This window comes from Canis lupus, chromosome 28 (assembly GCF_003254725.2).
Source record: "Canis lupus dingo isolate Sandy chromosome 28, ASM325472v2, whole genome shotgun sequence".
NCBI lineage: Eukaryota > Metazoa > Chordata > Mammalia > Carnivora > Canidae > Canis > Canis lupus.
The window spans coordinates 3,750,285-3,776,930 of record NC_064270.1 but is presented as its reverse complement, the minus strand read 5'-3'; the positions used below and the strand labels follow the sequence as shown (position 1 = coordinate 3,776,930).

Genomic DNA, 26,646 nt, shown 5'->3' with positions numbered 1-26,646 from the left:
AACAAAAATTTAGAATCTGATGTGCCAACTATGAAGGGTATTATACAACCATCTTCCTACAGAAGACTGTAGACTGTTTTAGTAAAAATTATATATAAATATGGAGAATGGTTAGACAAATATAGTGGCTACATAAATACTGAAAAAATGAAGAAAAAGTATACAATGGTGCTTAAACTGATTCCAGGTGGAAAAATGGTAAAATGTACAAAAATATACACATTTTTATTTGTAGTTAAGTAAAGATAGGCATTTCCAGCTGTACAGTGGTTAAGAAATGTATAAATATAATGTTTACACAGAATTTTTTTGACATTTCTAGATAGATAAGATGTATTCAGTGATAAAAATACATATTCAGATCCTTCATGATTAGTTAAGTATACTTGTCAAGGCACCTGGACACTATATGAAGACAAATTTTTCCCACTAAAACCCTAGTAATGTCAAGCCAAAGATGGTCCTGCCCTAGTGCACCCAGGGGATCCCTGACCCAGGATGGGGGTAGCACCAGTCAGCAGTGAACATGGATAGGAGCATGTGACCATAATGGTGCTCACTAGGCACTAAGTCTGCAGCAGGGCTCATGTCACATTACCTCCACTAGGTAGGTTATTCTATCAACCCCAGTTTAGAATAAAGGAACCTGGGCACCAACAAAGAACATCTGGCACAGTAGGAACCCCATAAACCTTTTAAATGTCATGAGAATTGGTAGGCTAGTTCTGACTTTTAAAGAAAACTTCAAATTTGAACAAATACTCCCAAATTGGGACATCTGAGTGGCTCTGGGGTCGAGCGTCTGCCTTTAGCTCAGGCGTGATTCCCAGGTCCTAGGATCGAGTCCCGCATTGGGCTCCCTACAATGGAGCCTGCTTCTCCTTCTGCCTATGCCTCTGCGTCTCTTTCTGGGTCTCTCAGGAATGAATAAATAAAATCTTTTTTAAAAAATAAAACAAAACAAAAAGCCCCCAAATCCCAAACCTGGGAGTCCTCCTAACCTGGGAGGGTCTCGGCAAGGAAGTAACGCGGCAACAGTCCTCTACTGCCACCTTGTGGCTATGCGGGGTGGACTCGTCCCTGTCTCCCACAAACGAAAACTGCAGGGAAATCCCACACCTTTACTTGCCTGACTCAGAGGTCAAGCCCCAGGAAGGTCCCTGGGTGGATAAAATGATGAGGTAACCCCTGGCCTGGTGCCTACCTAGGGGCGAGTGGCTGGGCCTGGCCTGAAAGGTACCACAGAGACATCTGGAGTCACAGGAATGTCAGACAAGAGCAAATGTAGCAAACCTTTGAGAGACACCTGGACATAGCAAAGATACAGAAATACAGAGGCAAACACCTCAGAGACCCAGAAGGATGAAAGAGAGGGGGGTAAGGAAGGGAGCTTACTGCAGGGCATTCCCCGGATGGACTAGGATGCTGCCCTGTTGCAGTAGGTCCAGCTGTCCAGCTTCCCAGACCTTCACCCCAGCTCTCCTCTAGCCAGTGTTTGCCTATCCTCTTTCGTATACATGATGTACATTTTCATATACATAAAAATGCCTACGGCACTTGCCTGGGAGAAAACAAAACTTACTGCGGGCTTTCTCCCAACTGGCTCTCTTACTGAGGCTGATAAACAGCTGTGAATTTGGAGGGCCCGTTAATCCTCCCTGGGTTTCAGTGAAGACTTCTGCCTGGCTGACAAAAAACAGGTCCTGTCCCAACCCACCTCCTCACCTGCACCGAGCACTCCACTCATTCACCACTTCACCAGCAGAACCAGGACTGCATCCGTGCCTGTGGCACCAGGCAGGCTCTGGGAGAACTGGGGATGCAGTAACTGTGGAGGGATGGAGAGGTTAGACGGGAACTCACATGTTCCACCCACTATCCTCCTGCATTCCCTTCTTACACTCCCCACTGCCTGTCAGCCCTTGGCCACATTCAGTTTCTTCAAGCACCACCACCACCACCACTGTCACTGTCACTGGCCCTGAGGCCTAGATAATGGCACCTGACCTGGATTCTCATTCTGGTCTCACTACTTACCATCTGGCTCTCTGTGTTTCCACTTCCTTGACTATAAAACAGAATACTGATAGGGTCCACCTCACAGCAGTGTGGTGAGGAGTCAATGAGTTCATGTTGCAAAGTGTGATACTGAACAGTGTTAAGATGAGGGACCTTGGGGGACACCAGGGTGGCTCAGCAGTTGAACCTTTGCCTTCGGCTCAGGTGGTTATCCCAGGTCCTGGGATTGAGTCCCGCATCGGGCTCCAGACAGAGCCTGCTTCTCCCTCTGCCTGTGTCTCTGCCTCTCTGTGTCTCTCATGAATAAAAAAAAATAAAATCTTTAAAAAAAAAAAGACAAGGAAACTTGGAGTCACACTGGCCTGGGGAAATTCACTTAATCTCTCCAAACTTCAGTTTCTTGTCTGTAAAATGGATACAGTGACTCTAAACTCGTCAGTTGTGAGTATCCAACTAAATGTCTGAGAGACTCTAAAGGACCTGAGATGTGAGACCTGGCTCCGGTGGCTATCAAATGTCCCATCCCCTCAGCTGTGCCTCCTCATCCATCCACACAACCTAGCCCCCACCTCTTCCTCTTCATCCCTCTCCATAAAGTCTGGCCTGCCCAGCCTACCGGCTGCTAATCCTCAGAACATTCCCTCCATTCCTCATTGATCCCAGGCTGTCCGAACAACAGCTGCTGGTCCTCAGAATAATCCCTCTATTCCCATTTCAGAAACCAGCTGTACCATTCCCATGAAAAACCTGGAAGGCCTTCCTTAAATTAGTAGTCCCTTTACTCCCTCATAGCTTCCTCCTGCCAAGCATCAACTATGCTTCACCTGTGCTCTGGTTGATTTTCTTGCACAACATAAAGTACGATAGTCAAACAAGTTAGCACCAAGTCCTGTTTAACAGACCTGTTATTACTGGGGCAGGTGAAGCCTCTCTGTACACACATGACCTCACTCTGTTCCTTGCTTTTTAGAGGCAACCCTATCTGAACTGTGCACTTACTTTTTATATTATCTATTCCAGTACTTTCATTCATAGTTTTACACTATACAGTCTTAATCTATATATAAATGGCATTCTTCTACAACTTTTTTTCATTCCATACTCTGGTATTTACCCTAATCCATGACTAAATCACTCACTTCACCACCAAATAACCCAAGAAATGCCATAATTTTCTTTCTCTAGTCATTGTATATTAACACTGGGTTTCCTTCTATCAAAAACAGTCCTGATGGGAACATTTCTGAGCTACTAAAGCTACCAAAGCTTAAGCCTGGGTTCCAACCCCCAACTTCACCCAAGCCAGGCCACTGCCCACAGTCAGATGACCCTCCACTCCAGCTTCCCTTGCCCAGATCCCTGCCCATGTCCAGACCCCCTCCCCCACATCTCCCACAACCAGATGACCTCAAAGTTCTGTCCCCCTAATCCTAGGCCACTCCACAAGCTCTGGGATCCACCCTCATGTCTGTCAGCCCCACATCTGGGCCCCTTCCCCAAAGCCAGGGCAGGCTGGAACACAACTCCCCACCCCAGGGACTGACCCTCCTCCAATACCCAACTCCACCCACACTTGGGCCTCCTTCCACAACCAAACCCCCTCTCCTATGTCCCCCAGTGTCACCACACCCCCATTCAGGCCCCTCCCCGACACAAGCCCAGGTCCTCTTCTCCCAGGTCCCAAGCCCCACCCCAAGTCTGGATCTCCCAAAGCTCTGGCCACAACCTTCTGGGCCTCCCCTACTCTGTGTCCCCACACCCCAGTCTCCTCCTCATGAGTGGCTTCTCCCCACCACGTAGCACACACACACACACACACATACACAGACCTTGTCTCCCCAGCCCCACCCCCTCGCTCCCCTCATCCACACTTATCCTCCCTCACCATGCCCAGACCTCCCACACACACTATCCAGGCTCCACGGAGACCCCTTCCTCCTTCTCCAAGATGCTCTAGGCCTGGCCCCACCCTCCCTTCCCACACATACTCCCAGGGCCTCCTCCAAGGCCTCTGGAGGTTTGGTGGCAGAAGTGTATGGTGAAGACTGGTCAATGCACAGGAAAACGTGAAACATCCTGCAATCTGGCTGCTCATACATAAAAAACACTCCATAGAGGCTTTCCCAAATTTGACAGCACCCAAAACTTTTATAAGACATTAGCAATGAGGGATCCCTGGGTGGCGCAGCGGTTTGGCGCCTGCCTTTGGCCCAGGGCGCGATCCTGGAGACCCAGGATCGAATCCCACGTCGGGCTCCCGGTGCATGGAGCCTGCTTCTCCCTCTGCCTGTGTCTCTGCCTCTCTCTCTCTCTCTCTGTGACTATCATAAATAAATAAAAAAAAAAAAAAAAAAAAAAAAAAAAGACATTAGCAATGATAAATTGTGAAGCTGAAAGCAAATTTTCTAAATTATCAGTAAAAATGTTTTTAGAAAAGTAGTTTAATCACTCTAGGGGCACCTCGATGGCTCAGTCTGTTAAGGGTCTGCCTTCATCTGAAGTCATGATCTTAGGGTCCTGGGATCTAGCCCCCTGTCCGGCTAACCAGGGAGTTTGCTTCTCCCTCTCTCTCTCCTTCTACCCCTCCCCTGCTCGTGCACTCTCTCTCTCTCTCTCTCTCTCAAATAATAAATAAAAATCTTTGAAAGAAGAGTGTAGGTTAATCACTCTATAGAAGGCTCAGTTATCTTCCCTTCTTTCTCATAGAAATTATTCTAATTTTACATATTCTAACTTAAAATATTGAAAATCACTATCATATGAAGTAGTGGCTATGATTATGCAGTTAATATTACCAGTAAAGTTAATATTTTGACAGGCAATTAATTTTAAAATTTGTTATATTAAAATTTTTGTTGTCAGCTTTTAAAATTTGTGATTGCTTTGCTTTGTCATTATAAACAAATATAAGGGATCCCTGGGTGGCTCAGTGGTTTAGTGCCTGCCTTTGGCCCAGGGTGTGATCCTGGAGTCCGGGACTGAGTCCCACGTCGGGCTTCCTGCATGGAGCCTGCTTCTCTCTCTGCCTGTGTCTCTGCCTCTCTTACTCTGTGTCTCTCATGAATAAATAAATAAAATATTTTAAAAAATAAAAATAAAAAAATAAACAAATATAAACCTTCAGGGCTGCCTGGCTGGTTCAATCTTTCTTTTTTTTTTTTTTTTTGGTTCAGTCTTTCAAGTGTATCACTCGCTCTCAGGGTCGTAGGTTTGAGCCCCACCTTGGGTATATAGATTAATTGAAAAATAATATATATCACACAAACATTATGCTCATAATTTTGCATTCTCTTCCTAGAGAGAACTGGCATTGCGCGGCTTCAGCTTCCACTTCCGGGATCTGCCCATGGGGGTCTTCTGGGGCAGGTGTGTTTATTCTCTGAGTGACATACCTGGGGCATCACCGCTGGGCACCAGGTTCACACAATTTCAATTTTCATAAGTAATATTGTTTTTTAAGACAGGTGTACCCCTTTTGAAATGGAACTGAGATCTGTGTACCCCACTGTGCTCAAACCTAGAAGCCCAGAAGGTCTCAGTCCTATGGAGGAAAGAGTAGACTATAGCAAACTCCACCCACCTCTAGCAGCAAAACTGGTTCTCCAAGGGCGTGTGGTGGAGGGAATGGCTTCAGCTCTCGCTGTGGAAAATCCCAATGTTGATCATTAGACGTTAATACATTAATATTTTACCAGTTTCTTAAGAAGTTAAGGTAAGTATACACCAACCTACAAGGCATTTTAATTTTACATTACAAGAAAAAGTTAACACTGCTACTCAATTTTTACAATATGATTTATTTCCCATTGTTTACTAAACTTCAGTTTCTCAATAGTTCTTTTTAGTTTGGTAAACATTGCTTGGAGGAACTTGTTATTCTCTTTTGTAATCTGATTGGAGTAGAATATAACACTAACTCCCTTTGTCCACTAGTAAAACTGCATAACAAATGACAGTAAAATGTTGCAGGGTTTTTAAATTAGCTAATGCAGTGGAGACAACAAAGACTTTGTCCAGCTTTGATTGTATTTGCATTCAGATTTCAAGCGGCCACAAATTCAATGCATTCTTTAACTTCACAGACAAGCTTCTGGAAACTACTGACATTCAGAGTCAACATTCTGTGCTATCACAAAACTAAAGTCAGCTCCAATGCAGAATCTTTCCAATCATAGTGCATTTGGTCTCTTGAACCACCATTTTTAGTCTTTTGATTTTCAACAGTGCCAGTAAAAACATTCTTTTATTCTATGACTGACAATAACTAATTTTCCTTGTAAGACACTTATTATAACTAACTTACATAAAAATATAGATTGTCTAAAAAAAATAGCAGAGCACATTTTTAAAGATCTTATTTATTGGCTTTATTAAATGATTCATGAATCTGGCAACATCCCATCTAGCAGATAGAAAGGAGCTCTGAGGCACTGCACAAAATGAAAGACTTTATAGGCAAAAGGGAGTGGGAACAAAGAAGTTATACTAGCAAAAAGTGGATTGGCTGTGGTAAGGTCACTTTCCTTTAGGAGACGGCAGGGGTCTATCAGCCAGATTACCCCTTTAGTGATGATCAGGTAGTTCCTGATTGACTGGTTTAAGATTCCATTTTGGAAAAGGTCAAAACTGTAATTAGATTAAGTCTAAGTTTGGTGATGTGGGGCATAGCATGAGTGACTCCATTGAAGGGCCTGTTGTCTTGTTTTAACAAGATAAACAGACTTGATAGACATTTCTTGGAATCAGAGCCACTGGCTCTAGATTAAAAAACCCTTTTTGTAAATTATGCTCTAATCTAAAATCTGGGTATATGTTTGACTTCACTGGCTCAATTTAACCAGAAAAAAAAGAACAGCAAAGGGCAATTTGTGGCATACAAATATTTTGAACCTATGTTTCTTTTTTTTTTTTTTTTTAAGATTTTATTTTACAGAGAGAGAGAGAGAGAAAGCACAAGCAGGGGGAGAGGAAGGCAGAGAAAGAGGGAGAAGCAGGCTCTCCATGGAGCAGGGACCCCAACACAGGACTTGATCCCAGGACCCTGGGATCATGACTGAGCCTAAGGCAGACGCTTAACTCACTGAGCCACCCAGGCACCCCTAAAACTATATTTCTATCACTGACCAATTCTGACCTCCCAGTCTAAGAAAGCGATCTCTCTCCTCCATCATTCTCTAGGTCTCAGTGCTTTATGTGTCTTCAGTGCACCTATCAATCAATACTTGAAATATTGTACCATCTATTTCTTTTTCCAACTCATTGTCCTCACCATGACTGGAGCTTTGCATTGCCTGGTTCAGAATCCCCAGTTCCTGGAACTGGGGTGAGATTCAAAATGTGTGTTGAATTATTAAATAGATAACAGGTTAATTATATTAGAATGAAAATACTTTGAAAAGTTGTAAAATCAAATTGTAACTTATTTTATCATTTCTTTTTGTTTCTTTTTTTTTTTTAGTAAGTAAACTCTACTATCAAGATTTTCATGCTCTGGGATGCCTGGGTGGCTCAGCAGTTGAGCGTCTGCCTTTGGCTCAGGGTGTGATCCCATAATTCTGGGATCAAGTCCCACATTGGTCTCCGTGCGAGGAGCCCACTTCTCCCTCTGCCTATGTCCCTGCCTTCTCTCTGTGTCTCTCATGAATAAAATAAAATCTTCTTTAAAAAAAATTTAAAAAGAGTCTCATGCTCTAACAACTGAGCCAGCCAGGAACCACTATAACTTATTTTAAAAAGCATGGCACATGTAGTACATATATAGTGATTGGCACTAGGGTGAAAATTTCACTAGGGTGAAAAATTTGACAATTGGCACCCTAGTGAAAACTAAAAAATACACTTACTGATTCAAAATATCTAGGGGTACCCAGCTGGCTCAGCCTGTAAAATATTTGACTCTTGATCTTGAGATTGACAGTTCAAGTGCCACATTGGGCTTGGAGTTTACTTTTAGAATAAATAGGGACACCTAGGTGGCTCAGCAGTTGAGCATCTGCCTTCAGCTCGGGTCGTGATTTCAGGGTCCTGGGATCAAGTCTCACATGAGGCTCCCTGTGGGGAGTCTGCTACTCCCTATGCTTATGCCTCTGCCTCTCTCTGTGTGTCTCTTATGAATAAATAAAATCTTTAAAATATATAAAAATAAATAAATAAATAAATAAATAAATAAATAAATAAATAAATAAATAAATAAGAAAGAAAGAAAGAAAGAAAGAAAGAAAGAAAGAAATTGGGGTGTCTAGCTGGCTCAGTTGGTAGAGAATGCCAAAAAATAAAACTCTTGATTTCAGGGTTGTGAGTTCAAGCTGAACAGTAGGTATAGAAATTATATGTTGTGACAATGGGAAGATTTTTTTTTTAAGGATTTTATTTATTTATTCATGAGAGCGAGGGAAAGGCAGAGACATAAGCAGGCTCCATGCAGGGAACCCGATGTGGGACTCCATCCTGGGACTCCAGGATCATGCTCTGAGCCTAAGGCAGATGCCCAACCACTGAGCCACCCAGGCCTCCCAAGTTTGTTTTTTTTTTTTGTTTTTTTTTTTAAGATTTTATTTGAGAGACAGCAGGAAGGTGGGGCAGGAGAGAGAGAAGCAGGTTCCCGGCTGAGCAGGGAGTCCGACAAGGGGCTCCAGGGGGCTCCGATCCCAGGACTCCGGGGTCATGACCTGACCCGAAGGCAGACACTTAACTGCGTAGGCTCTTCACCCAAAGTGGAGCTCGAACTCACAACTCCAATATCAAGAGTCCTATGTTCTACCGACTTAGCCAGCCAGGCACTTGGGAAGGTAGTTAGCTTAGTTTAGTTATTGGTAACTTGTTGAGTGTCAAGTACCCCTAGGAAGTGAAGAGGAGGTGCGTCCACGAGATCCTGATTACAAGATGGAGGGCTTGAGAAATCTGGTGGACGAGACACCTAGAGTGGTTGGACAAGGATGCTAAGGGGCTTGTGGGTGGGGGGAAGCATTACTGAATCTAACAGAAGCAGAATGACAGTCGCTGAGAAGTGACGTCGCCCGGCCTCCGTTCGGTGGCCCGTTTCCGCCTCTCCTTTTACACGGGTCTGCAGCCTCCCCAAGTCCAAGGTCCCCTGCCGGCTTCCTGGCCTCACTCCATGCAGCTCGCCGCCTCCCGCCCGTCCCTCAGGCCGCCCTGCTCTCGTCTTCCTCCTTCCTGGCCTGCTCCGGACTCAGCAACTGGGCTGTCCCTTCAGCCTTAGCTATTCCTCACGGCCTCTAGGGTCCCACGACTTCCGGAAGACCGTGACAATCGCGGGGCACGAACGGACGAACGGACGGACAAAGACTCCGGCAAGACCCCGCGCGCGTCGCGACCCCTCCACGGCGACGAGACGGCCGAGCGGCTGCGCGCGCCTAAGAGGACGGCGGCGGGACGAGCGCGCGGGTGCAGCGGCGCAGCCAATCCACGCGGGGACGGAGGACGGAAGAGCCCCGCCCCCGCCACCTGGGCCGTCGCCTCCCGGGCGGCTTCACCCGCGGCCCCGCCTCGGCGGCCATCTCAGTGCTGACTGGCTGGAAGCCACACGATTCTATTTCAATTGGCTGCCGTTCGGTCCTTTGCGCGAAGGGGGAGGGCGGTAATGGAGGGCCTCCTGCACCGGGCCTCGGAGAGGTCGGGGAGCAGCTTCTGGAGGTCGGAGTCCGCCAAAGATAGCCCAGCGTCAGCCGCTGAGAGCCCGGCTCCTGCTCTGCCGTGCTGAGGGGAGGCTGCCGCGGAGATCCCTATATCCCACCCCCTTCGGGGGACCCCGCCCCCGCTTCGTGCCCGTATCCCGTCTTCCGGATGGCCCTTGGGATCCGCAGCCTTCCTGAGGCGCGAGAGTCGGCCAAGGCCTAGAAGAGCCCTCAGAGGGCCGCCCTCGCACCCTGTCTGACAGCCGCTAACCGCCTCGCGCAGGCTGCATCTCTTCCTGTCCGACCTTCGTCCCCCAACCCCCATCCTCAAAGGGAGTGAGCCCCAGATCTGGGGGCCCAGACTAGCCCTCAACACACATGGGGGGACCTGACAAAAATGCAGAAAGAAGAGCAGCGAGACCCCTGGGAGAGGCGGCCCAGGAGGTGGGTCCGGGTGGGATCTCAGTATGTATTTCTCATAGGGATCAAACATCGGAGACAACTGGGAAAAGCCTCAGAGGAGAGAGATAACCTCTCCCCTCACGATTGGGGTCTTCTCCCCCCTCTACCAGACCCCCTCAAAACAGACAATCCCAGCCTTCTGCTGATACTGATATTCAGTCCATCTTGGAAGGTGAGAAAAAAAAAAAAAATGCTCCCACTACGTGCCAGGCAAGATGCTAGTCACTTCTCTTTTATTTCTGGTCGATCTTAGAAATAATTCCTGTTTTATTGCCTTTCCTCAGGGAAGTTCATGGCTTTGAGGATGCATCTCTGTTTTCCACAGAGCAATAGTTGGTGCTTGCAGAAGAGGGAAGATCACAGTTTGAGAGTGTGAGGAGGTGGGGCAGTGATTGACATGAGCAGAGGCAGGATCCTGAGCGTCAGCGCTGATTTTCAGGCCGCCACTCTGGGCAACAGACTTCCCTCCTTCTACACGAGGTCCTTTGTATACCTTGCAACACTGACTCCAGAAGGGGAAGAAGGACTTTAGAACTGGATCTTGCAGTTTTCTCTCTCTCAACTCTTAATACCTCCCAGCTGTCATCTGCACCCACCCTTCTAAGTCTGGCTCTCCATCACCCACTCTTCCCAGCCTTCCACCACCCCAAGGTTTGATTTCCCTGTAAGCCTCAGTGCCTCTTACCCAGCTCTCCATTTGGTAGATAAGAAATCAGACCCAAATAGATGGCTCCAGAGATTCTGATGAGGAATGCATGTCCAAGAAGCAGGGCTATGACCAGCCCTACTTGAAAGTGATTTCCTGAAAACAGTTCACTGCCAGGCCAGCCTCTCAGGTATTATACTTTGAGAGAGCGGTTGTTCATCCTGAACACTGCTAATGAATGAACGGACAATTTAGTGAACACTTCTTAATATGCAAAACTTCTAAAGGTTTCAACACCCACTTTCATGACCATTTATTTATAAGTACTGGTTTTATTTTTATTTTTTTTAATTTTTATTTATTTATTTATTTATGATAGGCACACAGTGAGAGAGAGAGAGAGGCAGAGACACAGGCAGATGGAGAAGCAGGCTCCATGCACCGGGAGCCTGACGTGGGATTCGATCCTGGGTCTCCAGGATCGCGCCCTGGACCAAAGGCAGGCGCTAAACCGCTGCGCCACCCAGGGATCCCTGGTTTTATTTTTTAAGATTTTATTGATCTACTCATGAGAGAGTGAGAGAGACACAGACACATAGGCAGAGGGAGAAGCAGGCTCTCCCGCAAGGAGCCCAATGTGGGACTCAGTCCCAGACCCCTGGATCATGTCCTGAGCCAAAGATAGACGCTCAACCTCTGAGCCACCCAGGTGTCCCAATAAGTACTGCTTTTAATATCTAAGAAGATAAATTCATTAACCTGGGAACTGACTTTGCACCACTTCCAGTGTAGAAGGCATTGCTGCCTGCCACTGAGGGAATGGCCAGCCTTTGAGGCCCCCCAGAGGGGCAGATGCACTATTCAGCCATGGTGCGCCTACACCTACAGCCAGTTTTGGCAAAATGAAGAAATGAGGTAGTGACTTACCGTTGTGCTTGCAGAAGTCACACACAGGTAGCTCGGCTCCCTCTCCCTGATTTTGCCTCTGGCTCAACCTATCCCCCTACCTTGGACCAGTGTCAATACCACCAGACTCAGGTGAAGTTTTCTTTCTACCTTTCTTTTTTTCTTTTTTTTTTTTTTAAGATTTTGTTTATTTATCTATTTATTTGATGGGGCACCTCGGTGGCTCAGTCAGTTAAGCGTCTGCCTTTGGCTCAGGTCATGATCCTGGGGTCCTGGGATCAAGCCCCCCATTGTGCTCCCTGCTCAGCAGGGAGTCTGCTTCTCCCTCTCCCCCTGCTCACGCTCAATCTCTCATTCACTCTTTCTCTCAAATAAATAAAATCTTTATTTTAAAAAAATTATATATATTTATTTGAGAGAGAGCGCAAGTGGAGTGAGGGGCAGAGGGAGAGGGAGAAGAAGACTCCCCGCTGAGCTGGAAGCCCAATGCAGGGCTCAATCCCAGGGCCCTGGGATCATGACCTGAGTTGAAGGCAGCTGCCCAACCAGCTGAGCCACCCAGTTGCCCCTTCTTTCTACCTATCTATTAAAGATGATACTATCTCATGGTGCCAGGGCTAGGAGTGGAGGATCCCTGAAGAGGGCAGAAGCTGCAGGGCAGAGCAAAGACACTAGGGCCTTCTGGAGAAATGGACCTAAGGTCCTCTTTATACTTCCTTTCTCTTCTCTGGAATGTGCTTTCTCCATGGGGGGCTCTCTACCAATGACCCCCTTTCTCTTATATTGCAGATTTCTTTGTGTGTATATCAGGACCATTCCCAGCTACAGTTACAGGGAACTGAGCAGCATAATCAGATGTCACAATCACCACAAACCTTCAGAGAAGGCTCGGTCATGGTTCCTACTTTATGGATGAATAATTAGGCAGAAAGGCTGAATTAGTTGCTCGGGTGCACATAGCAAGTAACTAACAGAGCCTGGATTTGACTTCAAAGTATATGCAATTAATGGTTCTTCTGGATCTCAAGGTTAACAAACTTTCCTCACACCAGGTCTGGGAGGCACTCATTCCACAAATACATATTGAGGGCTGACCACAGAGCAGCTCTATGCTCCTGCAGAACCTACACCAGAAACCTCAGAGGTCAGTCCTATCATTATTCCATTTTAGAGAAGGAACGGACGCTCCAGATGATGAAGGAGCTACCTGAGCTTACCCAGTGAGCAAATGGCAGGCTGTGCTTCAACTCTAGCTCTTCCTGGCCCCAGAGCCCCTGGGTTTGAACTCCACAGAAACTGAATCCTTTTTTTTTTTTTTTAATTTTATTTATTTATTCATGAGAGACACAGAGAGGCAGAGACACAGGCAGAGGGAGAAGCAGGCTCCCCACAGGGAGCCCTATGTGGGGACTCAATCCCAGGACCCTAGGATCACGCCCTGAGCCAAAGGGAGACAGACGCTCAAACACTGAACCATCCAGGCATCCCAGAAACTGAATCTTGAAGGCAGGGAGCACCATGGAAGGTTTTCATGAGAAGGTGAACATATTCACACTAGGAATATCCTCCCCCTTCCTACTCACCCTTTCTCCTCACCCTGCCTTTCAGGGCTTTGTTTTCCCTCCCTGATCCCCAGCACTGGGAGCGTCTGGTGGCTTCCTGTCTTCATTGACTCAACAATTCAATTAAAATCTATTTATTGGTGTCCAGGAATAAAGAGAGGCCTTTGGGAATAAGAGAGGCAACAGTCCTGCCTTCAGCTGATCACCATCCAGTGGCAAAAGCAGTGAACACAGGAATTGGGGAAGAAGGAGAGGCCTGGGGTCATCCAGACCCAGGGGCACAGGCTAAAAGCATGTGGTGGAGGGAGGGATGAAAGGGGAGTTTGGGGATCCCTGGGTGGCGCAGTGGTTTAGCGCCTGCCTTTGGCCCAGGGCGCGATCCTGGAGACCCGGGATCGAATCCCACGTCAGGCTCCCAGTGCATGGAGCCTGCTTCTCCCTCTGCCTGTGTCTCTGCCTCTCTCTCTCTCTCTCTCTCTCTGTGACTATCATAAATAAATAAAAATTAAAAAAAAAAAAAAAAAAAGGGGAGTTTGGCCAGAAGCACATAAGGCAGATATGGGGGTCCACAGAGGGAAGCAGCCCACTATTTAGCCTGGAGTTGCAGTCGTCCTCCTGGCACTACCCCTCCCCTGACACTGTGGAGCAGGCAGGAAACCAGGGTCTGGGCCAGGGTGGTTTCTAATCCCAGCTATCAGTTTCCCTAGGCTAAGTGGGTGTCTGGGACTCATCAGAGGGTGGGCAGCCCTGAAGGGTGCCATCAGCCCCAGCCCTCCCCCTCAATAAACACCCAGTCCAAGGAAAAACAATGGGACCACTGAGCAAATGGAGCCTCAGCACCAGTCCCTGACTCCTAATCAACTCAGCTGTCCCCAGGATACCTCACACAGAAGTCCTGGAACCCCCACTGCTGGCACAATAACCCAGAAACATCCTGTCCCCTTCCAGCACCCCTCTGGACCCCTCTTTTAGGATCTAGGTGAGCTGAAGAAGCTGAAAGTCCATCTTCTCTAGAGAAATGTCTGAGGCCCAGCCCGGCCCTCTCCCACCACCTCTCCCACCACCTCTGATGGCCCTGGGGCCTCCAGGAGCTCAGCACTGGGTGTGGTAGGGCAAGCTGTCTCAAGAGCACAGTGTGGGGGAGGAGGCGGGGAGAGAAGGAGCTACAGGAATCTTAAGGAATCTGACCAGTTCCCTCCTGTCTGCCCGTATTGTTGCCCTGGGCGGAGCTGCTGGGTTTAAAGAGCTGGAACCCACCTGAGTTGAATCCAGCCCCAGCAGCCTTTCCAGATCTTCGCTCTGCTCTCAGGTGAGTGTCTTCTAGGACTTCAGGGCTGCTAAGCAGAAGGGTGACAGAAGAAGAGTGAGGGTGGAGGGGGTACCAGTCTGAGGAAGAGGTGGTGGGTGCCCAGGTATTCTCAGTAACAGGATGCATGTTTGAGGTGTTTGATGGTTGGAGGCCACTTGCTCTGTGACCACTATCATATAGACAGTGGGTTAGGGGCGGGAGGAAACAGGAACCAGTCTTTGGCTAAAGAATATATAAAGTGGAGTTGCAACCCCCATGACTCAGGAATCCTAGGGTGGTGAGAGGGGATGAGTCTAAAGGAGGCCTGCTTCGGAGACTGCTAAAAGCCGATAAACTCTCACATTCAGAAGCTGCATATTACTAGTCCCTCCCATCTAGGGCAAAAGGACCCATGTATGTATACAACTACCTATCAAATTTGCCTTATTAAGTCATTCATGAATCAGCATCCCATTTAGCAAATAGAGGGCTATGTATTTATTTATTGTAACACATTTCATTACTTAGTATGTGCCTGGCATTATACTTAGGCTTCACATATAGTAATTCATTTAATTCAATCATAACCTTATGCAGTTGCTATTAATTTTCCTTGTTTTACAGGACACTGAAGCACCGAGAGGTTAAGTAACCCACTGAGTCACACAGCTGTTAGGTGGTTTTGAGGGGATTAGAGTTCCAGCCCCTTGGGCCCAGTAGATAATAGGGGCTTTAGTTTGCAACAGCTGATAATCCCTAAATTTGCCTGTAGCGAACAACATGCAGAGAGCTGGAAGGGGTCTTATCTCAAGGAAGCAGCCACTAGAAACTCGTGGGATAGTTCCCACCCCAAGGAAAAAGAAAGAAGCAATGTTCCTTCCACCCACCAGGCAGTTTCTTGCTATGGAATTTGGGGCTGCCCAAAGTAGGATCCCTGGCTGGGGCTGGGATGGGAGGCTCTCACATGCTCCCGCTACCACCTTTCCCCTGCTCAGCTGCTGGTTACTCTGCTGCACAGCCCTGGATACCCTGGCCCTTTGCAGAGACTATCTTGGAATTCATCCTGATACTGCCCGGGGCCCAGACCTTTGGGAACAATAGCTCAGGGTACCTTAGCCTTTTGACTGGGGGTTAGGAACCAAAGGCTGAGTTAGAAGAGTAGCCCTGCTCCTCTGCCCTAGGGTCAGACATCTGATTAAAAACTTGAACAAAGACTTTAACAAATCACTTACTATGTGCAAGCAAGGTTCTAAGTACTTAACTAGTATTAACTCAATCCATGTAACTCCACTAGGCGTTTACTATTACCATCTCTAGATAAGGAAACAGAAATTAGTAACTTTCCCAAGACCACCTCATAAACCAAGTGCACCCTCAGGATCTGTGCCCTGGCTCTTTGCCCCAGAACCTAGGGCAGATCCCAGTTGTCTGATCCCAACCCGCCCTCCTCCCTTGCAGCCCCCCTCTGCAGCCTTACCATGAAGAGAATGACGCAGGGCCTGCTCCTCACACTGGCAGGTGAGTCCTCCCAGAATGAACCTCCTGCCACTTACCCTCTCAACCAAGGCAGTGAAAACGAGGGCAGCATTTCCCAAAGGGGGTCTGATGTTGAACAAATGGATTTTCATCTAAACTGTCAATTTAGGGCAGCCCCCGTGGCACAGCGGTTTAGCGCCGCCTGCAGCCTGGGGTGTGATCCTGGAGACCCAGGATCGAGTCCCACATCGGGCTTCCTGCATGGAGCCTGCTTCTTCCTCTGCCTGTGTCTCTGCCTCTCTTCGCTCTCTCTGAATGAATAAATAAATAAATCTTTAAAAATAAAATAAACTGTCAATTTAAAGAGTGACACTAAGGAAATAATAGTGCAGGGAGGAAGTGGGTATTGCAAAAGTTGTCCTGAATAATTGAACTTTGGAAAACAGTAACCATCTGTTGGCGTAAAGAGAGAAGCATTCCCTATTCCCTGATAGGGCATTAGCCAGGGTCTGTGTAGGAGGCTTCTCAGAGAAGGGTAAAAAGATACCAATATACCATCCCATTTCAATGCAAGGAAGAATAGCTGGAAGCCCGAGAAATGGTGGGAAGATTGATTGGGGGTTGGCAGGGGGGCACAAAGGCTATGGTGAGAGGCAAAATTCCAGGGCTATTTAGAGCTGGGGAAGGTGTGAGGGTCCCCCGTCCCCCACCCAGGAGCCTGCTCTGGGCTGAGGACATGCCTGCTAATTCATTTTGAGACCAGTGTCCTGAATGAATACCCATTTCCCTCTGCTTCTCCCACCCAGGCCTGCCTGCCTTGGAAGCCAATGACTTGGTTGGTGAGTAGGACTCCAAACTGCCCTGCTCCTGCTACCCCACATTTTCCCTTTAAGACCCCACATCCTAAAAAAAAAAAAAAAAAAAAAAAAAAAAAAAAAAAAAAAAAAATCCTGCCTCCTGGTTCTGGTCCTTATTCTTTTTTTATTTTCCTCCCCTTTTCCTGCAGATAAAGACAGTCCCTTCTACTATGGTAAGAGCTGATACCCCAATCCCCCACTCCTACCTTTGTCTTTCCTGGACCTCTTGGCTAGAGCTTGGTGAGGGCTGGGACTGGGGATTACAGAGTCAGCATGGTCTATGACAAGAGAGAGAGGCCAACATGCAACATGGTCTTTGGGAGAGCTTCATTCCAAAAGGAGGGAAGGTACCCATGAGACATTTAGGAAAATTTCTGGGGAAGGAGCTGGAGACTGTTGGGCCCCCAGGATATTATCTCCCCTAACATTCCTTCAGTTCTCTAACTTGCCAGAGCCCAGCACCAGCTACTTGTCGCCCTGCAGCCCCAGCAGCTTTCCTCTTCTGCCTGCCACCATCCTCCACAGACCCTGCACACCCTTCCTCTTCCCCTAGCCTCCTTGCAAATGCCACCTTTCAGAAAAGCCTGCCTTGATCAAAAAGCCTTTCAACTCCCTTCTTTATTCTGTGCTTTCCTGCTTATTTTTTCTTCATAGTGCTGTTCACAGCATTTAGTATACGGCGTTTCTGTTTACTGGCCTTTTTTGTTGCCTGAAATGTAAGCACATCTTCACAAGCAGATGATCACTAATATCTTTTGAATGAATGAGGGGGTTGGAGCCAGGCTGGTGCCAGCTCACTCTCTGCTCCCCCAGACTGGGAAAGCCTGCAGCTGGGCGGGATGATTTTTGGAGGGCTCCTGTGCATCGCTGGAATCTTGATAGCCCTGAGTGAGTGGTGGGGCTGGTAGGGTGGTGGGCACAAGGGGAGGGGTGTGATGGCCCAAGCTCCCCAGGTTCTCCACACTGACAATCTCATCCTCTCACAGGTGGAAAATGCAAATGCAAATACAATCAGAAGCACAGGTGAGATGGGGTAAGGGTGGGGAGCCCGGAAATTGTATGCCCCTGGAGCTGAGCACACCTATGTGGGGTAAAGTCCGGCAATTTAGCTAAAGAGGACAGCCTCTTGGCTACTCCCTGGGCTTGCAGTGGGATTTGTTATTCACAGATAATCAACCCTGAAGTGCCCCACATCAGGGAAAGCTAGAACCCTTAGTATTGTTTAAGGTGACAATGGAAGAATAGCAAGTACGTGTGCCCCCTGGGAGGGAACACCAGGCGTCATCTTGGGGGATAAGGACAGAAGGGCTGGGGATGCTAATTTGATGTGTTCCTTTCTCAGCCCCTTACCTGAGAAAGCCACTCCACTCATCACTCCAGGTGAGACGGGCTTCTTTGGCCTCTTTAAGAGACTTCCAGGCACTCAGGCAGGATGGCCGTAGTATTCAAGCCTTACTAAATACCATGCATAAGGCTGTCCTGAGCCAGCCCAGCCTTGGGGTTTCGGGAGGCTGAGGGGGTTGGTTGTCTTTGTAGTAACCATGTCTGTGAGGACCTCTCCATTCTCTCCTCAGGCTCTGCCAGTACCTGCTGAGCACAGGCACTCCTGGTACCATCTCCCTTGCTGTTCCCTCCCTACTTGGCGGCCTTAGCCTCCATAATGGCCTTTCACTCCAAGAAAGGCTCCCTTCTGATCAGGAGGCTGTCCAAAGCTTATTTCTCTATTACTCTATTAAACTGTCTCATCTCCCCCCTCCAGTGGTCTTGTGACTTTCTGTGGGTCTGGGCAGGGCTGGGCAGGGACTCTGACATCTTGCTCAGGAATGCCCTGGCCCCTCAGTGGCTAGTGGGGAGGGGTTCCTGTGAATTGCTAATGCTTCTTGTGGCCACATGTCTGTCCTGAGGCCCACTCCCAGCATGCCCCCCACTTTGAAAACTTCTGGATAATTGATCTTCTGCAATTGTCTCATCCATGCACCGTGCAGGATACCTCAATATTATATCAAAGGACCTTACCATTTCCACACCTTGCCTAGAGGCCCTAGAAGTCCCAGTGAGCCAGGTACCCATGACATTCTCTCACCTAAAATGATCCCCAGGAGGGGATCCCACCCCAGGAGGGTGACTCCACTAAGATGCCACCTCACTTGGTGAATGCTCTATAGCTTTCACACAGCTCAGAAAATGAAGCAATTCTTTCATTAACCCACCCCAGTAAAACCCTATATAAACCTCAGACAAACCCATGGACTCTCTGTCCACCCCAAATAATATCCTGTAGGACCTTATGCACTATATCCCAAGAAACCCTGCATCTAGAACCAAAAGCCATCCATACAAATCTAGGTCCTGGTATGTCCAAAGTCCACTCCTGAAACACCTCACTTGAAAGGTCCCTACATGTACGGGGTGCAGCTGGGGAAATGCCTCTCCCACCTCGTCAGCCTGTCTATCCTGCAGCCTCATCCTTCATGCCAACTTCCATAGTCCAGGATGGAAGGAGCTAAGGTGCAGAGTCCAGCCCCTGATCCCTGCATTGACCCTGGATTAGAGGCAGGCTGAAGCAGCAGAGATCTGCCCTGTCTCTGCCAGATAGTGGTGCAGGGTCTGGGGTGCACCAGATCTGGGATGATGGGACAGCCATGTTGGTGCATCTTGGTGTTGCTTCAAGCCAGCTCTCTCTAATGGTGCACTTTTCCAAACCCTCCCTCCACTTCTCAGGGTGGTGCTGGGTCCTGTGGAAATTACAATGCGTCCTGGACTTCAGGCCCCTGACTTGTAGACCTGGGTTAGGAGGCCAGAGGAGGGGAGTCTGAAAGCTAACCCCGCCTCCTGGTTGCCAGGCCATCCCAGGCCCCTAGGTATAAAAATGAGATTCAGAGATCTCCTTAGGGCCCTTGAAACAGGACACATAGGAGATAGGGGTCGGGGAGGGTTCCAAGGTGGGGCCAGAGCTGCAGCAGAAATTCCAAGAACCTGAGCAAGACTCGGGACACCTGGCTGAAAGTGCAGCCACTGTCTAAGTGGATGACCAAGGGTGGCAGGGACCCATGGGTGTCGGTGGCTGTGCCAAGCTCATCACCCACCAGGACTGATGCTATAAGGCCCAGCATTCTAAGCTCGTGCATCCTGTGAAGAAAACAAAATGAGTGTGTTTCAGCAGCAGGTGTGCATGTGCAGCAATGGGTGATGTGATTGGGTTAAGAGAGGACATCTGGGGCAGCCCGGGTGGCTCAGCAGTTTAGCGCCGCCTTCAGCCCAGGGTGTGATCCTGAAGACTCAGGATGGAGTCCCACGTCGGGCTCCCTGCATGGAACCTGCTTCTCCCTCTGCCTGTGTCTCTGCCTCTCTGCCTTTCTCTCTCTCTCTCTCTCTCTCTCTCTCATAAATGGATTTTAAAAATCTTAAAAAAAAAAGAGGACATCTGAATTCTCAAAAGTGCATGATTAGAGGAGCCAGCGCACAAACCTCTTTCCTGGTACAGAGAACAGTGCTTGCAGTCAGCCTTTTGAGGACCAGAGAAAAGTCAGTGTGAATGGAACATAGGCAATGAGATCAAAGAGGAGGTAGGTGCGGCCCCTGCAGGGAGAACCACTAGCCCTTTTGAGCTGGCACAGGAGGTGGGAGCAGGAGAAAGGCCGGAGAGCTTGGGGCGTCCGGGCTGGTGGAGCCCACCGTGAGGAAGCAGCCAGAAGTGCCCGCTAAGCCAGAGCACCTGAAAAGCAGCTTCCAGACTTGCTTTGCTATCCTGGGGAGTGAGGTACATTCGTGTCCTCTTCTCCTTGGGCATGGGGGGATGCTAGTGTGAGTGGATCACATTTGAGAAAGTAAAAATGAGCTGTGCTTAGAACAGCAAAGGCTATGGCTTTCTGTGAGGCTGGGGTGGCAGACACCATGGTGACATTGTCAGAACTCTACCTTCTGGGTGACCGAACTGCTTTTTTTTAAAGTTTATATATTTAAGTAATCTCAAAAACCCAACCTGGGGCTCGAACTCACCAGGAGATCACAAATGACATGCCCTACTGACTACGCCTGCCAGGTGCAGTGGGACCTAAGACACTCTGACCTGAGACTCAGTGATTCCAACCTGGGCACCCGCTCTGGTAAAGGGTTTCTGCACACATTCCACTTCCATCTTAATGTTGTGCCCAGGCTCCACTTTGAGGTGGACACCAGTCCCAGGCCTGCTTTCCTTTCTGCCGGCCAAACACAGCTTTATTCTAACTTCATCTGATCAAATGTTCCCATAAGTAACCACTCTGGGGTGGAGAACGCCATGACCCCACTACCCCCAGCATGTGTGACTCCTTCATCGGCCAGCATCAGTGAGCCTGACTTTGTCCAATTACAGGCTGGTACCTAGCGGTTTAGGCTGGTTCTGCCTGTCCAAGGCTGGGGTAAGGAGCTCATGGAGAATATCTGGGGTCTGGATGAAATCATGGGTAAGGGATGCCCGGGTGGCTCAGCAGTTTAGCACCTGCCTTCGGCCCGGGACGTAATCCTGGGGTCCCAGGATCAAGTCCCTCATTGGGCTCCCTGTGTGGAGCCTGCTTCTTCCTCTGCCTGTGTCTCTGCCTCTCTCTGTCTCACATGAATACATTTTTAAAAACCTTTAAAAAAAAAATCACAGGTAGAAGTCAGGGAATGTGATAGGCGGTAGGGGGTGGAATCCATGTTAGCCTGTGAGTTTGGCAGCTAGGCCCTGGAGTTGGGCTGCTGATTCCCAAGAAGAACAAGTCCTGCCTCTACCCCCATCCTTACTCCCCATTTCAACCACCAACCCCCTGGAAGGGAGAGGGAAAGGTAGCCATAGAATGAGAGGAGTCTCTGCCCAGGCTTCCCTTTGTGAAATTACTCCCGGTGCCCCAGAGCCCCCTTCCCTGGGCCTGTTTCTTCTTGGCTTTAGCTACAATTCCTCCTTTTGTTGTCTTCTCCCAGAGGAGGAGTTTGCCTAGGAAAGAACCAGAGTAAGCAAAGGGTAATTTCTACCTAATTGAACGCTTAATATGTGATGGTCACTGTTATAAACACTTCACGTGTTAACTCAATTTTCCCAGGAGCTTATGGGAACTTGTATTATTCCATCTGTGCATAGGATGAGACCAAAGTTTTCAGAGGTTCTCGGAGGCCATCTTGCTCCTGAAGTGTTTCTCAAGGACTGGGCTACGCTGCCTTTCTGGTATTTATCACTCTGAGAAAGAACCCAGTGATTGTGCCTACTTGGGGACTATCTATATCCCTCCTTGTTTTATGTATGTATGTATGTATGTGTATTTATTTTTTATGTAAGCTCTATGCCCAATGTTGTGCTTTAACTCATGACCTGGATATCAAGAGCTGCATGCTCTGGCTGCCTGGATGGCTCAGTCGGAAGGGCATGAGGCTCTTGATCTTGGGGTCCTGAATTTGAGTCCAAGTTGGATATAGAGATTACTTAAATAAACTTAAAAAAAAAAAAAAGAGTCTCATGCTCTACCAAGCCAGCCAGGCACCCCTTCCCTATTTTTAAATTTAAATAATCTTATTATTTTTTCTTTAAGATTTATTTATTTATTTTAGGAAGAGGAAGAAAGAAAGTATGTGGGTGCAAGAGTAAGGGGAGCGGCAGAGGGAGAGAACCTTCAAGGAGACTCCCTGCTGAAAGTGGAGCCCAACTCAGGGCTGGATCCCGTGACCCATGAGATCATGACCTCAGCCAAAACGAAGGGTCGGACACTTACCCAACTGAGCCACCCAGGTGCCCCATCTTATTTTTTCCAATTGCAAATATTTTTCATGCTTATTACAGAAAGCCTGAACATTACAGAGATGTCTCATTTAGGTAAATCAGTTTTTAACCCAGCATTCAGAAACAATCAAGGGGAAAGTTTGATATAATATTCTATAATTTTATATATAAGTAATATAATATTATATATTATATACAAGTTATATAGCATTCTATATTTCTCTGGCGATCCAGCCATGTTGTTATATTAATCAATAGTTCATTACTTTGTATTGCTAAGTAGTCATCAGAGTTTTTAAAATAAGGGCCTACTAAAGAAAAAGTTGTAAGTTTTTATTCTAAGACTAATGGCTTAAACATTGTAATATTTCTGTTTCCCAAAAGGTAGCAGCACCTTATCTTCATTTTTTTTAAGATTTTATTTTTAAGTAATTGCTACACCCAATGTGGGGCTCAAACTTACAATCCTGAGATCAAGAGTCCCATGTTCTAGTGACTGAGCCAGTGAGGCACCCCTTATCCTCAATTTTCATGTAAAATGCTCTAAAACCTAGGGTAAGAAGTAAGGCCAACGGCTAACACAAGGGAGCATGACTGGAGCCATCTGGGTAGATAGCTGGTTAGGTCCTATGCCTGGCTCTGTAGATGAATTTATTACTCAAGTCTCAACCCAGCCATCAGAGGAATATTCTTAAGGCAAGATCAGATCAACTCTGCTCCAGATGAACCAGAGATACCCTATTTATCTTAGAGAAAAATCCCTTTAACATGGCCTATAGGCCCTACTTCTGACTCCAGGCCCTACCAATATTCCATCTTCACCCACTCTCTCCTACACTCGCCCTGCCTCCTAGGTGTTGTCTGAACACAGTGTAGGCTCCAGCCTCAGCCTTAAGGCACCGCACTCCCTTCCCTCTACTGGCCATTCTCCCAGTTCCCCAGCATCCTTGCATTACCAACTCCTTTCCTTTAGGCCCTTGTTAGGAGGCCTCCTGACCACACTACAACTGCACCAGGATTCTCTTTTCATCACTGTATGCTGCAGCTCCTTTGTATTCAGCCCTAATTCTCATACTACTGATGTTTTATTGATTTGTTATGGTCTCCCACCCCTACCAGAATGTACATTCAAATTGGTGCCTACGAAATTTTCCAAATTTGTTCACAGACTTGGCTCTTCTCAAATTGCCATTTTATGGTTTCCATTGAGTACATATTGGCCATTTTGAGCTTATGTTCTTAGGGCAATTTTTAAAAATCTGGCTGCATTCCTGCCACCATCCCCTCAAAAATGATAATAGCACATGGGTCTTTTTTTTTTTTTTTTTTTTTTTTAAGATTTTATGTATTCATGAGAGAGAGAGAGGCAGAGACATAGGAAGAAAAGCAGGCTCCATGCAGGGAGCCCAATGTGGGACTTGATCCCAGGACCCCAAGATCACGCCCTGGGCCAAAGGCAGGTGCTCAACCACTGAGCCATTCAGGCATTCCACCACATCAGTCTTCTGGTTATCCTATTCCTCTGATATACATACATGATATGTGTCCTTATCAAAAATATCCAGGCATAAAAGACAAACCAGACACCAGACAACATAGACACAGAGAAAGAAGATGCAGATTTTGGAGTGATCAGAGCAAGACTAAACTATGACAAATATGTTCAAGGAATGAGATGATGTATGGAGATTCTCAGAAGAAAACTGAATGTATGCATTGTGGGTTAAGCTGTGTACCTTAAAAAGGTTATGTTCCAAGTTGTAACTCCCAGTACCTGGAACTATGTATGACCTTATTTGGAAATAGAGCTCCTGCAGATATAATCATTTTAAGATGGGGTCATATTGAATTAGGTTGGGTCCTAATTTAATGACTGGTGTCCTTATAAGAAAAAAATCTGGACACAGGTATAAGGCCATGTGACAATAGATGCAGAGATGGGAATGATGCAGCTGCAAGCCAAGGAACAGCAAGTTGTGGGCAACCATGGAAGCTAGAAAGAGTCATGAAAGGATTCTTCCTTGGAACTTCAGAGTGTGGCCTTGCCAACACCTTGATTTTGACTTCTTCCCTTTAGAACTGTGAAAGGTTTTTTTTGTTTTTAAGATTTTATTTGAGAGAAAGAGACAGAATAAGAGCAGGAAGAAGGAGGAGCCTCCCCTCCTGGGCAGGGAGTTCGATGTGGGGCCCAATTCCAGGATCCTGGGATTATGACCTGAGCTGAAGGCAGATGCTTAACTGATTGAGCCACCCAGGTGCCCCTCTTTTTCTTAAGTTTACTTATAATCTCTAGACTCAACATAGGGCTTGAACTCATAACCCTGAGATCAAGAGTTGCATGTTCCACTGACTGAGCCAGTCCTAACAATATTTTGAGGGAGAAATAACAAAAGCTTTCTCTCTGAATTTGGTAATAAGACAAGGATGTCCTCTGACCCCAACTTCGTTCAGTGTCGTTTTGTTTTTTTTTTTCTTTCAGCATCATAGTTCTAATGATAAAAAACAAACTTAGATCTAAGAGCAGGCAACAAAGCAAGAAAAGAATAAAGGACATAAAGATTAGAAAATCAATAAAAGGGCAGCCCCGGTGGCTCAGCGGTTTAGTGCCGCTTTCGGCCCAGGGCCTGATTCTGGAGACCCGGATGGAGCCTGCTTCTCCCTCTGCCTGTCTCCCTCTGTCTCTGCCTCTCTGTCTCTCATGAATAAATAAAATCTTAAACAATAATCAATAAAACTATCATTTGCAAACTTTTTTATGTAGAAATTCACATTTAAATTAGCATAGCTAAGTGAATTTAGCAAGGCCACAATCAATATAGAAATCCATGGTATTTCGGGACACCTTTGTGGCTCAGTTGGTTGAAGGTCCGACTTGATTTTGGCTCATGTTATGATCTCAGGGTCATGAGACTGAGCCCCATGTCAGGCTCTGTGCTCAGTGGGGAGTCTTCTGGAGATTCTCTCACCCTCTCCTGCCCCCTACCCTGGTGCTCTCTAAAATAAATAAATCTTTTTTGAGTACACTTGGGTGAGTCAGTTTGTTAAGTATCTGATTCTTGATTTCAGCTCAGATCATGATCTCAGGGTCCTGAGATCAAGCCCCGTGCTGGGCTCCGTGCTCAGTTCAGAGTCTGCTTGTCCCTCACAGTTCTCTTTTTCTCAAATAAGTAATCTTAAAAAAAAAAAGAGAAAGAAAAGAAAAAGAAAAAGAAAAAAGAATCTGAGCCTGGGTAGCTCAGCAGTTTAGTGTCTGCCTTCAGCTCAGGGCATGATCCCAGGATAGAGTCCCACATTGGGTTCCCCGCAGGGAGCCTGCTTCTCCATCTGCGTCTCTGCCTCTGTCTCTCATAAATAAATAAATATATATTTTTTAAATCTAGAGTATTTCTTGGGGCACCTGACTGGTTCAGTCAGTAGAGCATGCAATTCTTGATCTCAGGGTTGTGAGTTCAAACCCCACTAGGATGTAGAGTTTACTTTTAAAAAAATCCATAGTGGGGATCCCTGGGTGGTGCAGGGGTTTGGCGCCTGCCTTTGGCCCAGGGCGCAATCCTGGAGACCCGGGATCGAATCCCACGTCGGGCTCCCGGTGCATGGAGCCTGCTTCTCCCTCTGCCTGTGTCTCTGCCTCTCTCTCTGTGTGTGTGTGACTATTATAAATAAAAAATTAAAAAAGAAATCCATAGTGGCTCAGCAGTTGAGCGTCTGCCTTCAGCTCAAGTCATGATCCCTCGGTCCTGGGATCGAGTCCCACATCAAGTCCCGCATCGGGCTCCCTGCATGGATCCTGCTTCTCCCTCTGCCTATGTCTCTGCCTCTCTATGTGTCCCTTCTGAATAAATAAAATCTTAAAAAAAAAATACTCGCAGCAAATCAAATCCGAGACAACATGTAACATATAGGGCAGCACTGGTGGCTCAGCGGTTTAGCACTGCCTTCCATCCAGGGTGTGATCCTGGAGACCTGGGATTGAGTCCTGCATCAGGCTCCTTGCATGGAGCCTGCTTCTCCCCCTGCCTGGGTCTCTGCCCCTCTCTCTGTGTCTCTCATGAATTAAAAAAAAAC

The 26,646-nt window shown here is 47.3% G+C and overlaps 2 protein-coding genes across 8 annotated transcripts in view; one reads left to right on the top strand and one right to left on the bottom strand.

Moving 5' to 3' along the window:
• RASGEF1A (RasGEF domain family member 1A) overlaps positions 1–26,646 on the bottom strand; it is a 216,782-nt gene that overhangs the window by 166,153 nt on the left and 23,983 nt on the right. For 4 of the 6 annotated variants that reach the window (XM_049103348.1, XM_049103350.1, XM_049103351.1 and 1 more), the window contains exons 1-3: positions 8,855–9,000; positions 5,600–5,659; positions 1,726–1,828 (exon numbers count right to left, since the gene is read on the bottom strand). The gene's annotated coding sequence lies outside the window, so the exon portion shown is untranslated. Of the gene's footprint in view, positions 1–1,725; positions 1,829–5,599; positions 5,660–8,854; positions 9,131–26,646 lie in introns of those variants that run through there. The other 2 variants (XM_049103349.1, XM_049103346.1) reach the window with 2 other exon arrangements.
• On the top strand, positions 9,450–18,598 carry FXYD4 (FXYD domain containing ion transport regulator 4). 2 transcript variants are annotated; one of them, XM_035708034.2, is made up of 9 exons: positions 9,450–10,097; positions 10,226–10,287; positions 15,976–16,035; positions 16,800–16,832; positions 17,000–17,023; positions 17,664–17,738; positions 17,837–17,873; positions 18,193–18,230; positions 18,425–18,598. In XM_035708034.2, exons 1-9 carry the CDS (start codon positions 10,051–10,053, stop codon positions 18,442–18,444), a joined length of 396 nt encoding a protein of 131 aa, XP_035563927.1. In that variant the 5' UTR covers positions 9,450–10,050; the 3' UTR covers positions 18,445–18,598. The 2 variants fall into 2 exon arrangements, with proteins under 2 accessions (XP_035563927.1, XP_035563928.1); XM_035708035.2 differs by lacking the exon at positions 17,664–17,738.

Coding starts and splice junctions, on each gene's coding strand:
- FXYD4 (XM_035708034.2), top strand. CDS start 10,051: ATGCAGAAAGAAGAGCAGCGAGACCCCTGGGAGAGGCGGCCCAGGAG. Junction 10,288..15,975: donor TATTCAGTCCATCTTGGAAG/GTGAGAAAAAAA, acceptor CCTCCCTTGCAG/CCCCCCTCTGCAGCCTTACC. Junction 18,231..18,424: donor CACTCCACTCATCACTCCAG/GTGAGACGGGCT, acceptor TTCTCTCCTCAG/GCTCTGCCAGTACCTGCTGA.